The 22,579-nt window shown below is 39.2% G+C and overlaps 1 protein-coding gene across 1 annotated transcript in view; it reads right to left on the bottom strand.

Moving 5' to 3' along the window:
• Positions 1-22,579, bottom strand: part of ERC2 (ELKS/RAB6-interacting/CAST family member 2) — a 901,810-nt gene that overhangs the window by 719,245 nt on the left and 159,986 nt on the right. The window contains exon 5 of the mRNA XM_055344919.1: positions 15,055-15,471. Coding sequence (XP_055200894.1) covers positions 15,055-15,471 — 417 coding nt within the window. The remainder of the gene's footprint in view (positions 1-15,054; positions 15,472-22,579) is intronic.

Raw genomic sequence — 22,579 nt, 5'->3', positions numbered from 1 at the left:
TACTATATAATGGATCTAAAATACACAATGAGGAATAATTATTTCCATAGGCAAGAATGAGACAGTGGAAAGAATTCTATTCAAATTCCAACTCAAACGTGGTAGAACATGGTAGCAATGTTACCCTGCAAAAGTCACACGTATTTGTGCCTCAGTTTCCTTATCTGTAAAAGGAGGATAAATCCAAACTCAGATTAAATGCATGAGTGACTGGCACTTAGTTGAGTGTCAAGCACAAAGTAAGTGCTCAATAAAGGGTAGCTATTATATAAGTATTTCTTAAGCACAACTCATTAAAAATATTTTGACGAATCATCAGAATTTTTATGTCATCCCAAAAGTAGTAACAACTTCTATTTTATTCTTTCATTCCCCATTCTCTATAGACATCAAACACTTTAGTCATTAAAGATATATAAGAGGCAGATGTGTATCAATAATGATAAACCCATTCTGTTAGCACCTACTGTGTGCCAGGTGCTGGTAATATTAAAGATGAGTAAGATGTGATTCCTACTCTCAAGGAATGCACAATCTTCAGCAGAGATATAGACAGGTGGATAGATATATAGATATATAGAGATTAATATATAAAGATATCAAACTAACATTTATTGAGCACCTACTATGTGCCAACTCTTACATGTATTCGTGCATTACATATAATTCACTTAATACATGCATTACATTTAAGTTTATTCAAACCCAGTGAACTAGATGTTTAGCATACAATGTAATTTACAACACTGGAGCACTTACAAAGTGAACCCAGGATGATGGAGAGAAGGTCACTCTGGAGTTTGGACAGCTTGGTACAAACATTTGTGCCCCAACAAGTGACCTGTAAAATGTCACCAGATGAGGTTTTATTCTGAAGAGAGAAGTCAATGATTCGTAAAAGGAGCATGGACTTGCTTTATAAGAAGACCAACTGATGTGACCATAACTCTTACTTATCCTCTCTTCACCTTTCTTCAAAGAAACATAAATGACATTTGTTGAGCCAAGCCCTGCACAAAATGCTTAGTATAGGTCATTTCATTTGAGACCAAAGAATAAACCTACACAGGTGGATGAAAAGGTTTTACAGGAAGCAGAGAAAACTGCTGATTAAAATTATATTAGGCCAGAAGTCTCCTATAAATTTCACTAGCATTCTTAGGTCTCTTGCAAAAGCCCAGAACTTCTACTTGGAACATAACAAGAAAGACAATTAACTGTATAAAACAATTCAGATGAAAACACAAAGGGAAGAAAATGATTGAGGTTAAAATAAAAGAGAAGGAAACCAACATAATGAGAGAAAGAATAAGACTTTAAATGAAGTCATAATATGAGCCAGATCAGAAACCCATATAGAAAAGGAAAGCTTTTTTTTTTTTAATTTTTATTTATTTATGATAGTCACACAGAGAGAGAGAGAGAGAGGCAGAGACACAGGCAGAGGGAGAAGCAGGCTCCATGCACCGGGAGCCCGACGTGGGATTCGATCCTGGGTCTCCAGGATCGCGCCCTGGGCCAAAGACCGGCGCTAAACCACTGCGCCACCCAGGGATCCCATTTTGACCTTCTATAGAACAGTAGGTACAACAGTTCTCACCTCTGAGGTCAAGTTCCCTGTGAGGCCTTAGGCAAGCTACTTAGCTGCCCTGATGAAATAATAGGACAATGTCAGCACCTACACCTCACGAGGTTGCTCTGAGGAGTAACTGAGTTACAGCATTCAGCTCAGTGCCTGCACTAGAAAGCCTTCTATCTTTTAAGTAGTGGCAACAATGATGATTGATGCTATTAACAGCACCCTGTCAGGGCCTCCCATGGTGAGACACCATCAACCTTTCTCTATCCATGTGATAGCCCTCAAACAGACCATGCCGCACATATTTCTCAAGAGGCTCCTGTGATTTCAGAAAATGTGGTCATTTTAGACCATTCTTCTTGAGTCCTCTAACATTTGTGCCTGTGAGGCAACCAAGCAAAAAGCCACCATACAAAGATAACCACAGCTTACAAACATGAGTTCTTCAAAGAGATTTCATGTCTTCTGGGGAATCCTGTGTCATCACATATCAGAAGTCCCCGCTCGGCATAAGCATCCTCAAATCTCCACTAAACTCTTGTGATCCCTCTCCCTATAACAACTGCTCAAGAGGCAGCCTAAGAATATCCATTGAGGTTAGCACCTGGCAGGTTTTTCAGGTGTCTCAAGCTTCCAGTGTGGAATTGGCAAAGATCCAGTCACGTGCAACATTCTGTCTTCTAAAGCAACTAAAGCTTGAGTCCTTAAAACCATCTAAATCTTGACATGCATCATAAAAGTATTGCAACAGAGACTGCTGGCAAGAACACCACTGGGTATCATGAAGCCATGGTGGAAAACCTGTATTAAGTGTTATTTCTGCTGTCTCAGGCACAGTCAGGTTTTGCCTCTTCCTTGCTGTATGGACTCTGACAAAAGGAAAAATATCTCCACTGCCCTTTAAAAGAAAATCACCTTGCAATGCATTTCTGTTTGGATGTGGATGGAAAAAGCAATGCTTTAAAGATCATTTGTCTGAACCAGGACTAATCTCCAGCATGCTAAAAAGTGCTCACAGGTGGTGAGGGAGCTCTTGAGTCCAGGTTCAAGTAATTAAATCTAAAGAGGTTTTCTTTTTAGCAACTATTAAGAGAAATATGTTTAAGTCTGGCCAAGAAATATAAAAAGAAAGTGGTACTAATAAACCCAAAAGAAGCTAATGGTTAGAGAAGCAGCTAATCTCCATAAATAGGTTTCTGAGTGGGATAGGTATTGAGTGTTGATAAAACATTTCCTTTGTATATGTATGCTACAGTTGAAGAACACAGAAACCCTGCCACTCATCAGTGGAATTCTCTGGGAGAAGAGAACTTTCCTCCATTAATAACTTTTAAAAGCATGCACTAATTCATGCTGGCATCCAAATTCTCCCAAACTTCATTAAGTGATTGGGCTAAGTTCAAATATATACACAAGACAAAAAGAAAGTCTAGAGAAAACTGGGGAAGGGAAAAGGATAGTGAACAAAATCCCATAGTCTAAACTTAAAATTTTAGAGTTAGGAAAAGAGGGCAAAACTAGAGAACTTGGTCAAGTGGATCAAAAAATAAAGGTTTCAGTTGCATGAAAAGCCAAATATGAGTTCAGACTTTTTAGTGTGATATACATAAATACTTGCTGCTATTTTAATATTTGCCTTTACTTGAGATTTCATAGGAATCTGCCTGAGGCAAGATTTTTTAATAGTAATAATAAAAATACTTAATAGTACTTAGAGCAAAGCATGTGTGGTCATGATGTTTTAAAGAAGAGAAAGAAAAGGTAATTCTGAACATCTGTACTACATTTCCACACGATAAAACTACCACACTCCAAAATTATTCTTAAGTTTGGTGGAGCTGGGAAAGGGTGGATAAGCAGTTCATGTAGAGAAATGTTTATTGAAAAAACAGAAAGGGAGACTCAAAGGCCATTTTGAGGAAAGCAGGGACGACAACCTTTACCGTAAAACAGAACTGCTGATTAATAGTAAGAGTCCAGTGGTCAAAAAGCAAAGTTATGTGTCTTCTCAGATCTATAATTATTACCTCTAAAAATACTCCTGAGAATCAAATATCTTTTATTTTCACAAAGTCCAGCTTTCCCAAGTGGTATCTCAGATCAGAACACTACCTCCAGCCCCTCCCTTAGATTTATTTTCTAGGACTTGCCTAATTCCCAGCCCTACCTTTCCTGAGAGGGAAGGCGGGGGTAGTAATAGGTACCTTCTTCTTCTATCTCTCTCTCTCTCTTTCTGTCACACAAACACAAACACACACACACACCACTTCTGTTTCTTTTCAGACTCAAGCCCCCACCTCCACTCAGCACATCTGTTTCCTAGTTCAATCCCCTGCACGCAGTCTTTGGGTCAAGAATTATCATGACTGGGCTGCCCTTCCTCAGTAAAACAGTTTCAAGCAGGTGGGGCTGGGAATTACTGTATTTTGCCACAGCCACAGGCCAGCCACCAGAAGGATGCGTCAATCACTATACCAGCAGTTCACAACCTGTGTGATTTTGGCCTCCTCCCGGAGATATTCTGCAATGTCTGGAGACATTTTTTGTTGTCACAACTGGGGGAAGAGGAAAGGTGCTATTTGTACGTAGCGGATAGAGGCCCAGAATGATGCTACACATCCTACAATGCACAGGACAACCCCCACGACAAAGAATTATCCTGTCCCAAACGTTAATAGGGCTGAGATTGCTGTGAGCTACACCAAAGAAGCAAAATATCAAAAATATGCAGGGTCTTCCCCAAACACTAAATATGCTCAAACAGCTGACAACCTGGCCCATATATGACCTAAACAGATCTGACTGCCTTAGAAGCGGAAGGAAGGGAAGAGGGTGGTAAAGGGATTTCTCAGTTGTCATTCTGACCAGGCCCTGGTTTTACCTGATTAAGAATACTTTCCACAGGAAAACCAAACAAATCTACGGTACACCAATGATTACTATGTGTATCTTTTAACATGATTTATATATACATGGACAGTTTCTTTTTCTGGCCAGTTCCTCTAAAGCAGCCACAGATTTAATAAAGCAATGTATAGGCCTAAAAAGTGTCAGTAAGCACAGGCATTTAAAGAAAAAAAAAAAAAAGGAGGAGGAGTTGGAAACTGTGTTTTAATTAGGAATTCCTTGTTCCTTTGGAGTTTGAATGGCAATCTAAAATTCTCTAGCATTTTATAGGTTAGTGAATTCTTCCCACATAATCCCTTTGTAACCCACAGGTTACCTCCCCAACACCCACCACTCCTGAAAGAGCTGCAGACTTTCACGGTAACTGGCAATGCCCAAGGTGCAACATCTCTAGAGATGAAAATCACCAGCCTAATCATGGTAAGGGAAATACAGGCAGAAATGACAGGAAAAAAATACTGTCTCCTCATTTAAAAAAAAATAGTCAAAAGCTCTACACAAACTGTCAGATTTGATAATATAAATATAACTAATTGCACATATGCTTTTTACCCAACATCTTGATTCAAAAACTGTTTATTTATCATCTAATTCAGGAGTCATCACACATTTTTTTAAATGGCCAAGTAGTAAATATTTTAGGCTTTGAGGGCTAGGAGGTAAAATCAAAAGAGGTTTTCTTTTTAGCAACTATTTAGATATTATATACATATCTGTATCTATTTAGGATATTATATACTTACATAACCATTTCAAATATAACCATCTAAAAGATAAAAACCATTCTTAGTTCCCAGGCCATAAAAAAAACATGGTGAGCTACACGTGCCCCACAAGCTCTAGTGTGCCCACTCTTGATCTAATTGAGTAATAAATCTTCATGTTTTTCTAAAGGCTCACTCATATTTCTTTCTTTTTCCTTTTTTCTATAAGCCACCCATATATAATTATATCTTTCCTTTATTAAGGACGATTTGATTCCTACTTTGTATAAGTCACAACTGCTGTAAACTATAAGTCAATCATAGGAATTGCCCAGCAAGCATTCACATTGCCTTATGTAACCTTCTATCCAAAAGATTTAAGATACTCTTCAACATATGTGCCAAAGTTTCCCCTTTCACATCCAAGCCAGAGTGTGTGGGAAAGTAGATTTTGCTTTACCAAATTTTAGCCACCTAGAAGAACAATGAAATGGGGCACTTATCAGGAGGTTATAAATACAGTTTTAATGTCTCACACTGACAGAGAGAGAAACCCAAAATACCTAACAAAAAGTAAATAAAAAGTAAAGTCAGTTTGGGGAAACAAAGCATTTCTTTTAGGCATGAAATAATGATACAGTTAAAACACTGAAAAAGAAGACTAACTTTGAACAGATAAAATAGGGAAGGTCCATCTCTAAGAACCTATTTTTTCCTTATTCTCCATTCACAAAAAGTCATCTATTCCCTAGTAATTCATGGCCTAGACATACAGTACCATTCTTCATATTTGAAGCTCGTACTTTAACTTTCAGGAGCCACAAATGGACTGAGGAGATCCAGCTGTGATACTGTATTCTCTGTGGCACTGTTTAACTCTTCTACTGCTCAGTGACCTCACAGATTTATATAGTCCTGGATTTAACAGGCCCTGATAAGATGAAGCAAGAAAGAAAAAAAAAAGTCAGAGCCTTTTGCATTATTTTTTTTTTCCTTTTTTGCACTGACTGAGAAAATATCCCTGAGCAAGTCAGAAGACCAAAATTCTAGTCTCTGGTGTACTCAAGGATTATCCCTGGCAGTGTCAAGGAGTGGTTAGGAACAGGTGCCTAGAACCAGCAGGCCTAAACTTAAATCCTAGATCCACCACTACTTGCTATAAGAAGCTGGACTGCATCACCCCTTTGGGCCACAGACTCCTCATCTGAGAGGCAGGAAACTAACACCCACCTTATAGAATTGTTGGAAGGATTTAGTGGCACTCCCTGGAAATTAAGCTAATGCTCTTGAGTGCCCAGTAAATGTTACTTATCATTACTTCTTAATCTCTCTGAGCCTCTTCCCTCACAAGTTTACTAGGAGCATCAGAGGAAAACATCAAAACAGAGTGTGTTCTATGAACTACGAAGCCTCCTTAATTTAATATGTAAGGTATTGGCTGACGTTCCATCCAAGACAGGTAGGACCTTGGTATAACTGAGCTGTCTCAACTTCTCATTGTCACGGTTTGTGACATATCGAAGTATCCACAGTCCTGGTTCTTGGAGTACTTTCTCACCTCTGAGGTTTCATTTGTGGTACATGGTTTTACCAAATGTGATAATAATAAATTAGGTCAGCTACCAAAAGAATATTTTTCAAAAAGCACTCACACCCAACATAGAGCAAAAGGACAGGGCAGTGAAAACAAGTCATGAGAGTCTCTCCCAGCATAACCACCTGACATTCTCCCTGACCCTGTCACCTCCCCTCACCTCCCTCTACCCTGCCACTTTCTTTTCTCAGTAGGTTCCAAAATGCCTTGTGCCTAACGGCTCCCTGGGGTTCCCTGGGGCTCCACCAGTCTCTTTTACTGTAAAAAGCAATCAATGACCCTCATTAAAATCAATGGGGGGGGGGGGGCCCGCAGCCCGGGTGGCTCAGTGGTTTAGCGCCACCTTCAGCCCAGGGCATGATCCTGGAGTCCCAGGATTCAGTCCCAGGTCGGGCTCCCTGCATGGAGCCTGCTTCTCCCTCTGCCTGTGTCTCTGCCTCTCTCTCTCTCTCATGAATAAATAAATAAAATCTTTAAAAATAAAAAAACAATATGGGGTAAAACCTCAACCATTTCAAATTAGCATGCAGTGTTCAAACTTTAAAGAATGTATTAGAATTTAAAGATAAGACAAATGATGCTAAACAGAAATGGAAACAGGTGCATTCCCTTTGTCATCAGAAATGTGTGGGTAAAATTATGAAATTCTGCTTTTGAAAGTGTTGTTAATCAGGGTTCAGAGAGAATGCTTTCCTATAGAGATGCTTCATTGGCATTCATCCTGTATGGAGTACTTGGAGAAAATGGAACTCAGTGCAAACAAAGGGAATCTGTACCAAGTTGGCATCAGTCAATGAAAATTCTACGTAATCTCAAAAGATATACCACAGTCAAATGTGATATATGCTTACTCAGTGATATGCTTACTCAGAAAAGAGGCATGAAAGAGAAGTATGAATTTCCTTTTTTTTTTTTTTTAAGTATGAATTTCCTAAAGTCACCTCTTAAACAACATGTAGGGTGAAAGACAAGGCAAACTTGGGATGATCACACCAACTGGGGGCTTGGTAGCCACAAATGATCCGGTGTGTGTAAAAACAACAGCAACAACATGACCAATACTCAGAAACGCCTTGTATACTCGGGGAGAACTTCACAGTCATTTCCTCAGCCATGTTCTCAACCCTGGTTGGACAACTCCACCAGGATTTCATTGAACTCAACACATCCGAAGTCGTTCCTCAAGCCTAGTACCTCTTGCTGACCACTCCCACTGGCCCACTATCCCACCATTTGCCTGTGCTCAGGCCCACAGAGGCTGTCTGCTCCTCACAGCTCTCAGTACTTGGCTCCCAGGTTGTCAAGGTCCTGCCTGGATGTGGAAATGATCTTCCCCTTCAACTTCTGCAGCCACCACCCATATTCAGACTCTTGTTGATCTCAACAACCACATTATCTTTCTAATGTGTCTCCATGTCTCCTCCTCCCAATCCACTATCAATTAGCAATAACAATCTTTTCTGATCATGCCATTCTCTTAGGAAAATCCCTTCAAAGGCTGCCCAGAGCCTACCAAGTAAAAGCAAATACCCTGTGTCACATGTTCAGGGTCTTGAGTGACCTAACCTCAAACCACCGCTTCAGCCTCATTTCCTTTCCCTCCTGACAGGTGGAGTTTCAACTGCTCCAAACTCATGGCACCCCCAAACGCATCACATTTCCCACCTCTGAGGCTTGGCTCAGATGTCTCTTTTCCAATCGTACTTCATCACCACTGCTGTGTGTTGAAATTCTTTCTGCCTTTGAAGACTAGCTCTGTCATGGATGAAGTCAGTGGTCAGTCTCCTACTTCTGAGATGCACAGCATTTAAGTGCCATTTTATGTTCTCTTACTCTACCACCCCAAGAAGTAGTAGCAAGTGATGGTGACAAGTATAGACTCTGCAGCCTTCCTGGGTTCTGACCTTGGCTCCATCATTTGCTTTGTGTGACTAGAAATACTTCTTTGTGCCTCAATTTCTTTATCTGTGTGATAGAGATGATAACAACTGATTGATATAGTACAGAACCTGGCACAAAATAAGCCTCAGCAAGTATGAGCTGTTCCTCTTATTGCCTATCTGAATCCTTGAACAAGACCACAAACTTGCCAAGGGTGCTCCCACAGCATCAACAGAGTTTCAAAAAAATGAAAGAAAACTTCCAGTTAGGGTTATACTCAAATTCCTGCTCCACACCAAACACAGAGTGGTGATACAGAAAACATAAAAAAGCTTGGCACTAGAGTCATTAGGAACCACCCCTGCAATATTGGCAAAATAAATCACAGAGAAGTTCTCTTTTTTTTTTTTTTAAAGATTTTATTCATTCATGAGAGACACAAAGAGAAAGAGGCAGAGACACAGGCAGAGGGAGGAGCAGGCTCCATGCAGGGAGCCCCGACGTGTGATTTGATCCCAGGTCTCCAGGATCAGGCCCTGGGCTGAAGGCAATGCTAAACTGCTGAGCCACCCCGGCTGACCTCCATTGTTTTTCAACTACTTTTTCACTCTTTCAATTACTGAGCACCTGCAGGCAATATAAGAGGCCTGGGAATATGGATGGAACATACTGATCAGGTAAGAAACTTATTCTACGGGCAGCCCCGGTGGCTCAGCGGTTTAGCGCCGCCTTCAGCCCAGGGTGTGATCCAGGAGACCTGGGATCGAGTCCCACATCAGGCTCCCTGCATGGAGCCTGCTTCTCCCTCTGCCTGTGTCTCTGCTTCTCTCTTTCCTCTCTGTGTATTCTCATGAATAAATAAATAAAATCTTAAAAAAAAATAAAGTGCATGTATTTCTAATATTAAAAAAAAAAGAAACTTATTCTAAAAAAGAGAGTAATTGTTAGGTTCTATAATATATATAGGAAATACCTCTTGCAAGAGAGAATATGTAGAATGTTATGTTTAAGTGGTCACTCATGTTTAGGAATATTTTCTGTGATAAGCTTTGAAAAAAAATGGTAGAAATAGAACATGTTAAATCTGAAGAATCAGAATTAGCAATGCCTACATCAGCAAAACCATGGTTCAGCCAGCAGAACTGGCAACAAATTTATGTTACAAAGAAAGAAGCCATATGGTTTTGAGATATGGGACTATGGTGGAGTTTAAAACTTTGGGCAAAGACCATATAATGAAGGTTTGAGCCATCAGTAAAAGGTTTATGAGCTCAGGAATTTCTAGGTCACACACTCTGCCTAGGTAGATCTCCCACTGCTCCAAGGACAACCTGGGTAAAAAAATGAGGAAAGCAAGAATTCATGTTGCCTTGCCTCTTTCTCCCTGCCCCAACAGCAGCATAGTGGGAAGCCCAGGCCTAGTCTCCCAGGTTAGTAGCAATTGTGGCCCCCAATGACTTGAGTGCTCTTTAACCCTTGCTACCAAAGATGCCACACGCTGCCCAAAGGGATTAGCATAGGAAATCATGTCAGCAGAACATACACTCTTCCCTTCAAACATCCTACAGTGCAATGAATCCAGAGACTCCTGACTCTCTTCTAGGGACCAGCCAAGAAAATATGAAGGAGAGTGAATATAGGAGGATCTGATATATAAACCCACTTTTTTCTTTAATTAAATCAATAGTATTTTGGGTACTTGATTACCAAAACCTTTACAGGGAACAATATGTTCTGTGCAGAAAAAGCTAGAGAACAAGGTAAACTATTACCACATTCAATAATGTCTTATCAAATCAACCTGTATCCAAAAGCATCCCACGACACTAGTGAGTAATGCTGTGTTTCAGCCAACACTTCGGCTCACATTAGCACATCAGTTGTAGTTGTTGGGCAATGGTTTTGGTCTTCCAAATAAGTTGAGATCATAGTCTTTTTGTTGTTGTTTCCTGCCAGGCAAAGAAGTGGTTTCACCCTCAGCCTTTTCCAGACCAACGAAAGATAACAAGACACTAAAGCAACCCAACCCTCCCCATGTGCAACTCCTGCCAACTCAAAATCTCCTCAAACAATAGGCTACACAAGACTAGTATTTCAGGAGATGGGGTTTATATGAGGCCCAACACCTCTGCCTGAGAATGAATCATAAAACCACTAGCACTCCATTCTCCAGCATTACACCATCTAGCCCCAACCAGGTTGAACCGTGCAAAATGAAAAAGAAATCAGGTACACACTGAACTTAAAACCTCAAGTACATTTTAAATCATGTTTTTGACTCATTTAAATTAACAGAGGTCAGGCTACTTCTTTATTCAAGCTGGGCTATTCTTATTGCTTTAATACCAAGAGAGGTCAGCCACATTTTTCCACTCAAAAGTAAAAAAGTAAAAAAAAAAAAAAAAACAAAAACAAAAAACAAAAAACCCAGACCCTGACAGAAGAGCATTCTAAAACTCAGTAGAGCATATGGAAATAGCTTACAATAAACTTTGCCTTCTAGAATAACTAATGGAAGAAATTACCCAGTTATTTGGCCATGGGAAAGAACTATTTGTATATTTTTACATGCTTTGCAGATCACAAGTTAAAAGCAGCACTTTTTATTTTCTAGCATAGCTTTTTTCCAAATTTTTTACAAAGAACACCAGTGCAGCAAGACAAAAGCAAGTTAAATAAGTTTGAGAACCTTCCCCTTCCTGGGAATGACTGACGCTTGCATATTAAGGAGCCTGAGGAGTCCTACAGTAAACTCTGTGGAATCCAGCATTTCACAAGCTCATTTGCCTCAACAACCCTTTTTCTCTCATAGCACGTTATCAGCATCCCACAAGAAGGCTGTTCTGCAGAGTACATTTTGGAGAAGGTTCCTCTAGAAAAGGGATTTCATGAAACGGTTTAATGGCTGAAACTCTGGAATCAGCCCAATTCAAATACCAGCTTCAGCACTGGGAAGCTGGACAAGCTTCTTAATGTCCCTTGTCCCTCAGGCCCCCCAGGTAAAATGGCCAAGTAATAGCACCTACCTCCCAGGTACGGATCTTTCCACATGACTGGAACAGTCTTCTGAAAGCTTCTCATGCCCAGTTCCTTTTTATCATTCAGGTCTCAGTTCACAATTTCATCGCCTCCAAGAGGCCTTCCCTGACCACCTGATATCAAGTTGGCCCCACCCAGGTCGCTAATTCTTCCTTCTCTTCTTTTTTTCACGATGCTTCTCTATTTAACTATTAAATTATGGTTCATCCCCACAACTTTATTAGTTATGACTGCTTTAACCTGAAACAGATCTTCAGTAAAGTGCTCACTGAATGAATGAATGACTGAATGCACAAGGTAGTTATGAGAGTTAAATATGATTCAATGTAAAGCATTCTTCAACATGTCTGACATGTAAGCATCTATCCAGATACTGCTATGAAAATTTCTAATGAATGATGAGTGGTTAAGGAACTCCTAATTCTTGCACTATTTAACTTGCCTCTTCTTGCTGCATTGTGGTTAAACATTCGATGTCATTTATTCAGAGATGTGTTGGTAAGTGGGCTTTAGGGATAGGGTAGCAGGGGCGTAGGCCTTGGGAGTAGAAATTTGTTGATTTCCATGGTGTAAATACTCCCACCATGACTGATTTCAAGTTATCAATGGTTTAAAAGCAGGCTCACAAAATTCCTGAATCCAGTACATTCCTTCTCTTAGGGAAGGTCCTTTCAAGCCTCCAAGTCTTTTTGTTAAGTTTAAAATGAGATTTTTATATAAAGACACCTTTTCTACACACACCTCGATAATCCAAGAAAAAGGCAATCCTCTGACTTTATCTGATGCTCAAGGAAACTAGCTATGTATGTTGGGCTGAATTTTCTGTACCACTCTCTGTGGGCTCTCAAACTGATGTTCAAGGCTCTAAACATGATCTATTTCCATGCCAGACCACTGTAAGGGCAAACTAATCTTATAAAACACAAATTGAATTTTGTTTAGATTCATTTAAGTGGAGGCATCCTCACAATAGAATCAAGGCACCATCTACTTAGTGCTATCAATGAGAAGAATCTAATAACAGAAAAAGAGTGACTCTGCCTTGACCACAAGACCTCAACATAAAGTCAAGGTCAATGCTGCAGATGGAGGTTTCTCTGGCATCACTGCCCTGCTGTATAATGCAACATGAACCCCTGGCACCCAAAATAAAGCAGCAGCTTTTTTCAACTATGGCAATCTCTAGCCACAGTTCTAAGATAACATAACCAAAATTTCAAAATCCACAGTTGCTCTGCATGCAAGTGATTACATGCCAGTAGTTATTGCTTCCCTTCTGTAAACTAAATATAAAGTCTATGGAGAAAGGCAGGAAGAGATTACTTTCTCTCCACTGTACTGGTTATTTATTATTGTGTAGCAAATTATTCCCAAATTCAGCAGCTTAAAACAACACACTTTTATGATCTCACAGTTGCTGTGAGTCAGGAATCCAGGCACAGCTTAGCTGGGTCCTTTGCTTCACAGTCTCTCACAAACCTGCAATCAAGGTGTCAATCCAGGACCTGTCATCTTATCTGAAGGTTGCACTGGGAAAGGATTCACTTTCAAGCGTACTAAGTAGTTGTTGGCAGTTTTCAGTTCTTTGTGGCTGTTTGAATGAGGGTCTCAGTTCCTCACTAGGTGTTGACTGGAGGGGCTACTCTCAGTCCCTTACCACACTGGCCTCTCTCACATGGCAACTTGCTTCATCAAAGCAGGCAAGTTGAGAACTCAACAGAGTCTGCTAACAAGATGGAAATAACAGTCTTATATAACCTAATCATGTAAGTCACACTGGCATCCATTACCTTCACCATATTCTATTGTTTAGAATCAAATCACTAGGTTCAGCCTATACTCAAGGACATGGATTTACACAAGGGTATGATTGCCAAGAAGTATCTGTCATTAAGGGCCATCTTAGAAGTCTACCCATGACATTCAGCCTCTTAGAATATGAATAAGAAACCCAGGACCAACAAAACATCTCTTTGAGCATCTCTATCCATAACCAAGCCAGTGGTCTCCTAAGCATGCTGTTAATGTCTCATGAAAATAAAACAACAGAGAATAAGCATGGAGGACATTAAGTCTGAAGATACAGGGATCCCTGGGTGGCGCAGCGGTTTGGCGCCTACCTTTGGCCCAGGGCGCGATCCTGAAGACCCAGGATCGAATCCCACTTCGGGCTCCCGGTGCATGGAGCCTGCTTCTCCCTCTGCCTGTGTCTCTGCCTCTCTCTCTCTGACTACCATAAATAAATAAAAAAAAAATTAAAAAAAAAAGTCTGAAGATACAAAAGTCTGTTCAAATGTTCTAAGCAAATACAATCCACATCAGAGAAAACTCTTGGGAGCATCTGCATTAGCAAGCCCCATCATGGAAGTCATGTTTTCTGAACAACCAAAAAAAAAAAAAAAAAAAGATTCACAGCCAAAAAGGCTGTGAAAAGGTACATAATGCCAAGAAGTCTAACCTGGTTTGAAAGCAAATATCTTTTGGAATTTTTTATTTATTGTTATAGAATATCTTTAAAATATACTTAATGCCATTTTATTGTTTCCTATTTTCTGTGAGATCTGCATCTCCCACAGCATTTTGCCGACATGGTACTTTTGAGAGCCATATCCACCATAGTGGCAAGGAACTGCTATAAGAATTTCAAACCTTGGCTGTCACCCACATTTTTTCTAAGCTCTACCCAACTACATATCCTCAGATATCTAAACATCTCAATATTCAATAGTGGTGGCAGGCCAGAAAATATGCCTCTGAAGGACTTCAAATAATTTAATCCACTAAGGGTAAAATGCATATTCAGAAAACCTGGGATAGTTTGTTCTAGACAGAAGAAAAGGAAGACAAAGATTATCTGAAAACTAAACGTTCAAAATTGGTCTGCACACTTTACCATTCTTCCTAGAAATATCCACATGCTTTCTGCAAATGCTGCCCTAATTTAGCTATAAAAATATTTAGGTTCATTTTTTTGCTAATCACCTATTTGTTTTGCTCCTTTAGAAGGATGATATTTGATAAACATCTAAAAGTTAGCACTGTACTTAAAAAAAACCTGAAACTATGGCCATCTGGGGGAAAGCAATTGTAAACCACCTTAGAGTTGGCATGTGCTGCACACACTTGGATTCTGAATACGTGTCAAATAACAATGGAACATATGTGTAGTGAGGAGAGAAAAATAACTAATGCAAAATTCCAGTTTAAAGGTGATAAGCAGACAAGAAGATTATAAAACAGAGCCAGGAAATTTTGTTAAGGCTGTAGATATCTTCCAATCTGTAAATAACTTGGTAACATATTTTAACTTGTAAAATATGGCTTTGGGGAAATAGAATGAATGTCCTTACCTCTCTAAGATGTATGTTTTCCTTCTCTTTCTGGTCTAAAATCACTTCCAAGTGGCTGACTTGAGACTCAGCTTCTGCCATCCGCCGTGTCCGTTCATTGTCATCCTCAAGACTTTTAGAAGGCAAACCTTTGCTTTGCAGCATCTCAAGAAGCTTTTTAATTGACTCATCTCGGGCATTGAGGGTCTGTTTCTGTGTTTCAATTCTCAGCTCCATTTCCTCCAAGGTCTTCCTTAAAAGGAACAGCTCCTTGGCTTGTCTGTCATGCTCAGCTTGGAGCCGCCGGAAGTTCTCCTCAGTCAGCTCAATGGTGAAGTGCTCAGCTCCACGACTGCCACTCTCTTGCTGCAGGAGGTGATTGAGGTCTCTCTGGGTTCGAAGCTCATCCTGAAGGGCTTGGATTGTCAACTGCAGGTGCTGTGATAAGACAGGCAGAGCAGAAGAGGAGAAAGAAGGAGAAAAAGTCAATGGACATGCCAAGCGCTATTTGCTACTACCACACTATGAAGATGGAATGTTAATCATGAGGTCCAGAGGGCTAGCCGTGAAGTCCTCCAGGGTGACTTCAGAAGCATGGGACAGCACATGAAAAGGGGGAAAGTAATTCAATGATGCTTTCTGAATGTCTTAGGAGAAGAGAAATGTACACATACACAGAACAATATATTAGTGTCAGTCACAAGGGAAATTATACATCTACAAAGTTTTAATTGAGGAAGTGGAAAGGGTTAGAGGGGAAAAGTCTCACAAACACACCTTCTTTACACCAGCAATGCTCCAGACTCAGTATTCCTTGTTTCCTAAGGTGTTCTTTATTCTACTATCCATTATTCTCCATGATAAATGCATTTCCATTTAAAAAATGAAAATAATAGCATCCACTACAAGTAGACACAAACAAGGACTTTATTTTTTTTACAAATAAAGCTGTGAACAGGTTTAGTAAACAGGATTACTGCATCTGCAAGCAAAAGGGAACAAATGCAGACAGAGACAGACATAAACACACACAAGGAGGTGAGGCTGTGCAGAACAAAACAAACAAACTGCAAAGAGTGGACAAACCTTGGTTCTTCTGGCATCCAGTAACTGAACAGCATGGGAAATGGAAAAAAAAAATGAAGCAAAAAATCAACACAAAGAAAAGTCTAATGCAAGCAAAGGATATTTAACATAAAGAATCAACATAAAGTACCTTCACAGAGAAAAAAAAAGAAAAACAATTTATTACAACAAAGATCCATAAGCTACACAAAATCTATGCACTGCTGTTTGATAAATGTGATCAAAAGTACAAAAAAAAATAAAGAATAGGAAGAAGAAGAAAAGTGAGGTTAATTCCACCTTTTGTTTTCCTAAATCTCACTGACCCAAGAACCCAAAGTCTTCGGTGTACTACCAGGGAAGAAAGCACAACACTCCAGAAGTACCCACATATTATTCCAAATCATCATTTTAACCAGAATCAGAGTGAAAACACCAAAGAAACAAAATAGTTTACCGGTTCTGAGAAAAGAAACAGTTGCATGAGGACAGTTGGTAAATTCTGCAACATCTTCCCCACAGGGCTAACCCTCAGGCTGGTCAGAACAGCCATAAGCTTGAAGGCATTTTTGTCCTTGGAACAACAAGGAGCCTTCCAAAACAGCAGTTTCTCAGTTGAATCACCAAACACACAATCTTGCCAGTAGACCAGACACGATGCTAAGCAAGGGAATCAAAATGAACACAAAGCATAGCTCCTGCCCCTAGGTACCTCACAGTATTGAAGCCATTAATAATACCATGTCTCAGCTATACAAATATTGGAGCAGCCCACATTTTGAAATCTTTCAGAATTCCTATAGCTGGCACCCAGAAGTATAGAGATCTTTCCGAGTATAGTCTATGCTCAGATATTAGCACTAAGTATTGCAATATCTTGATTAAACTATTTATGGCTCTACTTCATCTTTCCATTTAAGAACATCTACTGAGACATTTCCAGAGCACAAAGAAAAAGTATTCTCTTTCTCATCCAAATGCCAGTCTCACAGGATAGTGACTGGGAGTGAGCAACTGGCATGTATTTAATTATGATAATTATGAAATTTTTAAATATAATTCACTCCTGTAAAGTGTAAAATTCAGTGGTATTCAGTATATTCACAAAGTTGTGCAAACATCCACATTATAAATTTTAGAACATTTTCGTCATCATTCCAAAAGAAATTCTGAAGGTATAGGATACAAAATTAATATAAAGAAATCTGTTGTGGGGTGCCTGGGGGTTCAGTTGGTTAAGCATCTGACTCTTGATTTTGGCTCAGGTCATGATCTCAGGGTCGTGAGATTAAGCCCCACATTAGACTCTATGGTTGGGAGTGGAGCCTACTTAAGATTCTCTTCATCTGCCCCAATAACCCCCTCATTTTCTCTCTCTTCTCCTCTCAAAGAAATATATCTATTGCATTTCTTTAGACTAATAATGAAATAGAAGAAAGAGAAATTAAGAAAACCATCCTATTTATAATTTCAGCAAGAAGAATAAAATACCTATAAATAAATTTAACCAAGGAAGTAAAAGACCTCTACACTGAAAACTGTAAGACACCAGTGAAAGAAACTGAGGACAACACACACAAATAGAAAGATATTCAATGCCCATGGATTGGAGGAATTAATATTTGTTTGTTTGTTTGTTTGTTTGTTTGTTTGAGCAAACTCCATGCCCAGTGTGCAGCTCAACACAGGGCTCAATCTCAGAACCGAGATCATGACCTGAGCCAAAATCAAGAGTCAGACACGTAAGTGACAAAGCCACACAGGTGCCCCAGGATTAATACTGTTAAAATGTCCATTTTACCCAAAGCAATCTAGATTCAGTGCAATCCCTATCAAAATACCAATAGTACTTTTTCTCAGAACTAGAACAAATTATTCTAAAATTTGTGTAGAACCACAAAAGACCTTAAAGAGCCAAAGCAACCTTGAAAATAAAAAATGAACAAAAACTGGAAGTATCACAACCCCAGATTTCAAGATATACTACAAAGCTATATTAATCAAAACAGTATGGTACTGACACAAAAATAGACATACAAATCAACTGAACAGGAAAAAGAGCTCAGAAATAAACCTGTGTGGTCAACTAATCTATAACAAAGGAGACAAGAATATAAAATGGGGAAAAGATAAACTCTTCAATAAATGGTATTGGGAAAACTGGATGCCTACATGCAAAAGAATACAACTGGGCCTCTTTATAACAATACACAAAAATAAATTCAAAATGGATTAAAGATCTAAATGTGAGACCTAAACCATAAAACTCCTAAAAGAAAAAGACAAGCACTAATCTCTTGTATACCTGCCTTAGAAACATATTTATGGGTATGTCTCCTCAGGCAAGAACAACATATGGCTGCTTATATTGTTTGAATTAGTATTTTCATTTTCATTTTCTTTGGGTAAATACCCAGTAGTGGAATTACTGGATTGGATGGTAGTTCTATTTGTAAGTTTTTGAGGAATCTCCATACTGTTCACCACAGTGGTTGCACCAATTTACACTCCCACCAACAGTGCTTGAGGGTTCCCTTTTCTTCACATCCTTGCCAACACTTGTCATTTCCTTCCTTTTTGATAATAACCATTCTGACTAATATGAAGTGATATTAATTTATATTTCCCTGATGATTAATGATGTTGAGCATCTTGTCATGTGTTTGTTGACATCTGTATATCTTCTTTGGAAAAAATACTTATTTAGATCTTTTGCCTATTTTTTAATTGGGTTGTCTTTTTGGTGTTGTGTAAATCTTTATATATTTTGATATTAACCTCCTATCAGATGTATGATTTGCAAATATCTTCTCTTATGCAGTAAGTTGACTTTTCATTTTGTTGATGGTCTCTTTACTGTGCAAAAGCTTTTTATTATAATGTAATCCCATTTGTTTATTTTAGCTTTGGTTGCCCTTGCCTGAGGAGACTGGCCAGAAAAATACTGCTAAAACTCATCTCAAAGAGCTTATTGCCTATGTTTTCTTCTCAGAATTTTATGATTTGGGGCCTTACATTTAAGTCTTTAATCCACTTTGAATTTATTTTTATATATGGCATAAGACAGTGGTCCAGTTTTACTCTTTTACATGTAGCTGTCCAGTTTTCCCAACATCATTTACTGAAGAGTCTTTTTCCCATTTTATATTCTTGCCTTCTTAGGAATAGATTAGTTGACCATATATTTGTGGGTTTATTTCTGGACTCTATTCCATTAATCTGTGTGTGTGCTTCCATGTCAGTACCATGTAATTTTGACTACTATAGCTTTGCAGTGTAATTTGATCAGGGAGTATGATACCTCCAGCTTTGTTCTTTCTCAAGACTGTTTTGGATATTTGAGGTCTTCTGTGGTTTCACACAAATTTTAGGATTCTTTGTTCTAGTTCTGTGGAAAATGTCATTGGTATTGATGGAGATTATGCACTGAAACTGTAAATTGCTTTGGGTATGGACATTTGAACAATATTAATTCTTCCAATCCATGAGCATGGTATATCTTTCCATTTGTTACTGTCATCTGAAATATCTTCCACCAATGTCTTACAGTTTTCAGAATACAGGACATTCATCTCCTTGATTAAATTTATTCCTAGGTATTTTATTATTTTTGATGCAGTTATAAATGGAATTGTTCTCTGGATTTCTCTCTCTGATAGCTTATTATTAATGTATAGAAAAGCAACTGATTTCTGCAAGTCAATTTTTGCAGGTAAAGTATCCTGCAACTTTACTGAATTCATTTATTATTTCTAATAGGCTTTTCTTTTTTTCTATATATAATATCGTGTCATCTGCAAAAAGTGACAGTTTTACCTCCTCCTTAACAATTGAGATGCCTTTTTTTTTCTTTTTCTTGCCTAATTACTGTGGTTAGGAGTTCTAATAATATGTTGAATAAAAGTGGCAAGAGTAGGCATCTCTGCATAAGCCCTGACAATTGTTTTCTTTCTTTTTTGCAATGACAGTGCCTGACTTAAGATTTGACTGCTAAGGCATCCACTTCAAAGAGGCATCTACTTCAATGACGGCTATCTCAAACACATTACCAACCACACAAATAGATAAGAGCCAGACTGCCTCCCGTATTGAAGCTCCTTTGTTTTAGAGATTTTTTTTTTTTTTTTTTTAGAGATCTTGATTGATATCAATAACTGACCATTTGGGACACTTGTTTTTTCTCTTCTCATACTTAAAATCTCTCCTCTTATGTTTTAAATTCACCAATAAAGAATGAGCTCACAAAACCCTAACCCCCCTCTTGACTCAAATAAAAGCAGAACCAGGCCCATGGTTCTCTCTACCCATGACCTCACTGCATGGCCTTAGCTCCGCTGTGCAATTTCCAGGTTCTTTAGATGATAAACCTTTATTTTTTCAAAGCTTCTTGGTGGTTATTGCTAAGGTTATCTTACAATCATACTAAGAACCACAAGAGCCAGTCCAACCACAATACTGGTTATTGATAGACTGAGACCAGCACAAAACAGATTCATAAGATGATCTAGGTTTATTTGGAAACAAACATGATGAATTGGGGTGATCAGACTGGAAATCATCTTTCCTGAGAGTGATCAAAACTAAGATTGGTTTCCTTATGTGGCTCATAGACTGGCCAAAAGGGAATTCCAAGGAAAAATTGCCCAAATACTTTGAGCAGAGACAGCAACACTGGAAGACAACTCTGTAAGTGGTCTGTCCTTTTGGATGGGCAAGTTGCCTGTCACCCTGATCCTCTGCTTCCACACCTGCAAAATGGGGATAATCATGATGCTTGTCTCAGAGTTCCTGTGAGGAATAACTAAGATAATATATCAAGGGCCAGGTTTGAGAGTGCAGGAAGAGAGGAAGTTTGGTAGAAAGGAAGGAAGAAGGAAAGAAAGTAGAAGAGAAGAATGAGAGGGAAGAAGGAAAAAAGAAGGAATAGAGAAATGGAGGGAAAAATTGGTCTATTTATCCATTCAATATACATTTACCTAGTATCTCCCTTATACTCACAAAGTATCAAAAGAAAGAAAAGGAGAGAGAGATATAATGAAAGAAAGAATGAGCGAACAGTCCATGTTCATGGTCCATATAGATAAGTAAACTGATAGTAGCTTTACTATGTTATGAGGTAACATTTGCAGGTAAAGTATCCTGCAACTATAACAGAAGTCATAGTCAGGTGGCTAGAAATTCAGAAAGAATGTCACCCAGGCTGGGGACATGTGAGAAAACACCCCAAAGAGCCATCACTGAGCTGCATCGTGAAGAGCAACTGAGAGCCCACCCCATGAAGAATGATGGAGAGGGAAGAGAAAGTATAAAAGCCCAGAAGCAAAGACAGAGCAGACATATTAAGGAACAATAACAGCAAAAATCTGGATACTGCTTACCACATGCCACACAATGTTCTAAGCTTTTTAATACTCACAACTGCCCTGTGAGATAGCCACTGTTTAGGATCTCCATTTAATGGATGAGAAAATGGAGATGCAAAGTGGTTAAGTAACTTGCTCCAGGTCATTCAGTTAGGTAAGTGGTACAGCCAGATGTCTGATACCAACTCCCCTGCTGTCTGATACCAACTCACCTGCTCAAACCACTATACCATCTAGTCTCTAAATTGGCACAAATATTTCAGGATACTGAAAAAAGAATATAGGGAGGGGGCAGAAGTTGTGAGAACAGGCAGGCAGGCAATTATGACAGTTACAGTAATTCTTTAAATTTAAAGTTAGCCATCAAGGCTGTTCCTTATTCAAAGGTTGTTGTGATAGATGCTTCCAGGTTGCGTATTTATTAATCAGTAAAAGCTACTTTCCAAGTAGCTATTTTACTAATAACTAAATGACTTCAGCAAGACCAAACACAATTTGATAATCAACCTAAAGTTGGTGTTCAAAATTTTCTCAAGTTCATGTGTCATTTAGTTTTCATTCTCTTTTAAAATATTTTAAAAAGGGATACCTGAGGGGATCCCTGGGTGGCTCAGCAGTTTAGCACCTGCCTTTGGCCCAGGGAATGACCCCGGGGTCCCGGGATCGAGTCCCACATCGGGCTCCCTGCATGGAGCCTGCTTCTCCCTCTGCCTGTGTCTCTGCCTCTCTCTCTCTCTCTCTCTCTCTCTCTCTCTCTCTCTCTCTCTGTCTCTCATGAATAAATAAATAAAATCTTAAAAAATATATTTTAAAAAAAAGGGATACCTGAGTGGCTCAGTGGTTGAGTGCCTGCCTTTGGCCCAGGGCATGATCCTGGGGTCCCAGGATCGAGTCCCATGTTGGGCTCCCTGCGTGGAGCCTGCTTCTCTCTCTGTCTGTGTCTCTGCCTCTCTGTCTCTCATGAATGAATAAATAAAATCTTTAAAAATAAATAAATAAAATAAAATATTTAAAATTAAGCAGAGATCTGTTCCTGAAAAAAAATTCTTGAGTAGGGGATCCCTGGGTGGCGCAGTGGTTTAGCGCCTGCCTTTGGCCCAGGGCGCGATCCTGGAGAC

Source organism: Nyctereutes procyonoides, unplaced genomic scaffold, assembly GCF_905146905.1.
Source record: "Nyctereutes procyonoides isolate TBG_1078 unplaced genomic scaffold, NYPRO_anot_genome, whole genome shotgun sequence".
In the NCBI taxonomy this organism is placed as follows: domain Eukaryota; kingdom Metazoa; phylum Chordata; class Mammalia; order Carnivora; family Canidae; genus Nyctereutes; species Nyctereutes procyonoides.
The sequence above is the reverse complement of the archived record's forward strand: the minus strand, read 5'-3'. Positions and strand labels throughout refer to the sequence as shown.